The 4,885-nt window shown below is 66.1% G+C and overlaps 1 protein-coding gene across 1 annotated transcript in view; it reads right to left on the bottom strand.

Moving 5' to 3' along the window:
- The window catches only part of ADAMTSL4 (ADAMTS like 4), a 27,997-nt gene that overhangs the window by 9,583 nt on the left and 13,529 nt on the right, over nt 1–4,885 (bottom strand). Inside the window, exons 3-5 of the mRNA XM_025193011.1 lie at nt 3,673–3,742; nt 920–1,446; nt 1–447 (exon numbers count right to left, since the gene is read on the bottom strand). The exon at nt 1–447 is cut by the window's left edge and continues 283 nt beyond it. Coding sequence (XP_025048796.1) covers nt 1–447; nt 920–1,446; nt 3,673–3,742 — 1,044 coding nt within the window. The remainder of the gene's footprint in view (nt 448–919; nt 1,447–3,672; nt 3,743–4,885) is intronic.

Here is a 4,885-nt window from a genome sequence, read left to right as displayed (position 1 = left end):
TCCCCCTTGCGGATGCCCCCTAACCTTGGCTGGGGCAGGGAGCTGTGGTTTCCCGGCAGCTGCCCCCGGCTGCCCGTGCCTGCCTCGGCCCCGGGGAGCCCTGTCGAGCCCGGCTCATCCCCCGCCCCGCCCTGGGGCTCCAGCACTGCAGCCCCCAAGTCCCCGATCTCCCCCTGCCCTGAGCCGCGAGGCACGTCAGGCCCCCCCGGCTCCACGCCACCCTTGGTCAGCGGCGTTGCCGGCCCCCGTGCCGGGTGCTGCATGTTGCTGGCGGGCTTCTGCCGGGCCGCAGCCAGACCGGCTTTGCGCTTGGGCTTCTTGGCTGGAAGTGGGGTCCCTGGGTGGCGCCGGAGGCGGGGGGCACCCTCCTCCCTGTGTAGGGGCAGTGCGAAGGGCACCTTGCCGTAGCCATACTTCCCCGGCTTGATGGTGTCGCGTGTCTGGGACCTGCAGGCAACAGAGGGGGTTATTAGAGACCCTGCAGAAATGCAGCGCTGCCTGCTCAACGGGGAGCCCCCACCAAGCTGGGACCCCACCACTACCCCCTGGCAGGAGGAATCAGGACTACACATCTATGTGTCCTGGCCCCTGCATTGCGCAAGAGGGGGATTCTCCGGGAGCAAGTGACCTGAGAGGCACCCCCTGGGCTAGCAGATCTGTGCCCAGAGCTGCTCACGGGGTCCACGGAGCATGGACTCAGAGAGGCAGGACGGCTCAGTGATCAGAGCCGGCCGGGGACCCAGCTTTGATGTGTCTCTGCCACTTCCCCCGCATAGCCTTGGGTGAGTCCCTCAAGGGCTAAAGCCCCTCAAACTGCCCAGACACAAGGGTGCTGGGCTCCAGAGCAGGCCCTTGAAGCCCGGCTGGGAGGAATGGGCCGGAGGGGCCATCACCCTGGATCCCAGGGTCCCACTCTCACCTCCAGGCAGGGCCAGCCACTTGCGTGGGGGTCGCTGTCCTGCTGTGGCCCATGGAGCTGTGCCGGGGCCTGTCACCCACCTCAGGCTTGAAGAGGGGGATGACGCTGCGGGCGGGGGCCCGGGAGGGCGGGCGGCGCGGGACAGGGGCCAGGCCGTGCCCAGAGGAGTCGTCCAGGGCAGGAGGGGGCCTGCGGAGGGGCGCAGCGGGCAGCTCCTCATGGCGGGTGTAGCGGGGTGGTGGGCTGTAGCGGGGGGGCAGGGCCGGCCCCCCGTCCGTGTGCAGGGGGTAGGTGCCAGCCCACTCCTCCTGGAAGGGGGGTGCCGGGCGGCGGGTGCCCCCCCCAGCCCAGGCTGCTGGTGGTGGCGGTGGCAGGAGTGGGGGCTGGCAGACACGTGTGCGCTCCGAGACCCCCGGGCCGCAGGGCTGGGAACAGGATGACCAGGGGCCCCAGTTGCCCCAGACGCCTGGCACGTGGGGCCCAGTCCCGTCCTCCTCTGGCGCCTGGCGGGACGTCCGCTGGGGCACCTGCCGGGCGCAAGGGCACAGGCTGGTTATGGGGGGTCTCAGGCCCTGCCCCCCATCTTCACACCCAGGGGTCTCTGCCCGGACCCCTAAGCTCCCTGCCACCCCCTTTGGATCCAGGGCAGAGGCCCTGCCTCCCCCCAACCCATCCCATCCCATCCCATCCCATCCCCCCATTCCAGCTCTAGGCATCCCAGCCAGGCCCCCCCTCGCTGCCCAGCTGGGCTGGACAGTCCAGCTGCAGCCAAAAAAGGCAATCAGAGCTGCTGGTTGAAATGCTTGGCCTGGCTGGCGCGGAGATCCCACCACCCACGGTGCCAGGGAGAGCGGGTCTTCACCTACCCATTGTGTCTGGGCCCTGAGATGGGGACCAGGGAAGTGTAGGATTAATTGTTCCCAGAGCCCCTGGGGGTGCAGGGTCAGAGTTGGGGTCAGGAGGCATTGGGGGCAGCCCCTTGGGGGGCTTTGCTGGGTTTTGGGGGGCACCTGGCTGTGAACCCAGGTGGGAGCTGATGCACTGCAAAGCCCTGGGGGCTCCTGCCTGGACAGCCAGGGGCCTATCCCAGGGTGCTTTGCGCTGCAAGCAAGGAGTCACTCTAGCAACTCACCTGCCCCACGGGATGCAGGGGAGGCTGGGAACGGGCTTGGGAGAAGAGCGTATCCCCCCTACCCTGCACTGGGGCTTATCTCCAGAGCTGGAACCCAGCCCCATCCGTGCCCCGTCCCACACGCTCAGTGGAGCACATGGGGGATTTTGTTGTGTAAAGGGGGGGGGCAGGGGCACAGCCAGGGGCACTTCCAGCAACCACGGCGGCTCTACACCTATCAGACAGGTGGGGGGAAACTGAGGCAACCGTCAGACACATGGGAAATTGTGCCCCTGCCATGAATATGGAGCTGAGCCTAACTGAGAGCTGCCTCGGGGCTGCTCTACTGGGCTCCAGGAGTCTGGAGGCCGTGGGGGTGGTTCCCATGTCCCCCAGACCTGCCCCAGCTGCGGCGGGCAGGTTAGGAGCCCCCCTTAGTCCTCTGCCCCCCAGCAGGGGCATGTGAGCTGTTTTCAGGGGGATCTCAGCTCCCCAGGCCCAAGCCTGCTCTCTGCATGTGCCACGGTGCACAGCTGCACGCGCACGCACAGCGCACGGCCTGGGCTGAGGCCCGGCTCCCATGTGGCTCCTGACATGGGGACACGAGGCCTGCCTGAGCCAGGGAGCACTTGGCGCTCGCAAACCCGCCCGGAGGCTAGCAAGCAACTCCTCTGCCCTGGGCCGAAGGATCCTGGTCCCTACTGATGTCTCCCCGAAAGCAGGCAGATGGAGAAGAGGTGGTCAGGGGGCTTCTAACTTGCCCACTGCAGCTGGGGCAGATCCAAGGGCAATTATAACCCACCCCCGCGCCAAGGCTCAGCTGTTCGCTGCTCCCCATGGGGCCAAACAAGGCAGTACCGGAGGGAGTGTCAACCTAGCCATGGGGAAAGCAGCTCCCAAGGGGGACAACACCCTACCACACATGGCAGAGGGCCCAAGGGGGAACAGCAAGAGCACAGAGAAGGAAGCCCCCCCACCATGTGCCTGCCGCAGCCTCCCATCCCCACGCAGCTTGCACCAGAGCCTGCTTAGCTTCCCGGGTGGTTCGAGGCGAGCAGACGGGGCTGGCAGGGCCCCAGCTGGGGGGGGAGATTTGCAGCCCGCCAGCTATTATAGGCTCAGCCCACTCGTCTGACCCCAGCGCCCGTCGCGTGGGGGGCAGGGGTCAACCTGGCCTGGTGTGGAGAGCGGGGTGGGCTGCAGAGTGAGTGGGGTGGGCTGTGCCCCCCCCCAAAGCCCTGGGCTGTGCCATGCAAGAGACCCTGGCAGCCCCCATGCCCGGGACAGAGGTCTTGGGGTGGGAGCATCCTGCTGTTCAAAGCCTCTGAGGCCGACGGAAAGCAAACAGCCGGGAGCGGGGCTGGGCCTGGTGTGTGGTCCTGGCCAGGCGAGGTTGTCTGGGCCCCTGGGGGAGGCGCGTAGGTCACCCCTCGGCTGGAGGGGAGGAGGGGAGGCTGCTGGATGCAGACGGGCAGAGCTGAGGGGAGGCCGGGAGCTCTGCAGAGCCGGCCTGGGGCTAGGGTGGGGGCTTTTCCCTGTCTGCCTGCAGCTGGGACGGGGGGGCTGAGCCCACCCGGCAGGCCAGTAATGTGGGGTTGGGACCATGATCCCCCCTCCCCGTAGCTCCCTGGCCCGGGCTCACCTTGTGGCTGCTGTGACAGAGCTGGGCGAGGAGCAGGGGCAGCATCAGGGACAGGGCGGCCACGCGCAGCCTGGAAGAACAGACGGACGTGTCCTGTTAGCATGGCTCAGCTCACCCCCCACCCAACTTTAAACCCGCAGCTCCCCTGGGTGGGGGGGCAGGATGGACAGGGGGCTCCTGGTCACCTACCGCCATCCTGGCACTGCTGGAAACCCCACAGCTGGGAGAGATCTGAGGATCCAGCCCCCCAAAACAAGCAACAACCACCTGAGCTGCCCCAATGCCATGAAGCTTCAATGAGCCGCTGGGCCTAACACCGTGGGCAGGTGCATGAAGCTGCACATCCAACGTGGCCGGGGGCAGCAAAATCCTCTGTGCTGCTGTTCCCCACCCAATGGCGATGGAAACCCAGCAGATCTTGTGGGAAAGCTGATCCCGCACCCCCGGGCAGCTGAGCCAGGGCACTCAGGTTCGCGCCATTGCCCCTTCCTCGGCAGACCTCCCCACCCAACTTATCTCCTTCCAGGAGCCACTTACAAGGGCCCCAAAATACCCTGCTTCTATCAGGCCCCAGCTTATTCTGCTACCAGCACCGGCCATGTCAGGAGCTGGCCCCCCCAGCACAAACCGGGCCCTACACCCCGGCTGCCAGCAGCAATTGAACCAGGGACCCAGATCCCCTCGGCCATGGGCTCCTGAGTCATCCCGGCTCCCAGGAGGACAGGACATGGAGATTTTTTCCCATGGAGATCACTATCTGCCCAGCAAAGCCAGCTGGTGGCAGGGAGCAGCCTGGGGAGGGGAAGAGTTCAGCTCAGTGTGGGTGTGATGGAGCTGGAAGCGTATGGGATAAAGAAGGATTGGAGGGTGGGGGGGTGCCCTAGACTGGAGTCAGGCGTCAGGGGTTCAAGCCCCAGCTCTGCCCTTGAGTGAGCAGCTATCTTGCTCTGTGCCTCAGTTTTTCCCACCTGCACTATGGGTATAGTGCTGCCATGGATCGAGCCTGTTCGACTGTGGGAAATGAGGAGCAGTGAAGAGAGGGGATATGGGGCCCCATCCTCACTGCCTTCTCAGGGCCAAGTCAAGCCAACCTGGTCCTTGCAGCTGAGTCCCAGGGGGAGAGCTGCCATCTCCATCTGCTGGGTGGGGAAACCGAGGCACAGATGGCTGAGGGGAAGGGCTCCCCAGATTCGCTCTGCCATGATAGCCCTGC

Source organism: Alligator sinensis, unplaced genomic scaffold (assembly GCF_000455745.1).
Source record: "Alligator sinensis unplaced genomic scaffold, ASM45574v1 scaffold838_1, whole genome shotgun sequence".
Classification (NCBI taxonomy): Eukaryota; Metazoa; Chordata; order Crocodylia; family Alligatoridae; genus Alligator; species Alligator sinensis.
Note: the sequence above shows the minus strand (reverse complement) of the source record. Positions and strands in the feature narration are given on the sequence as shown.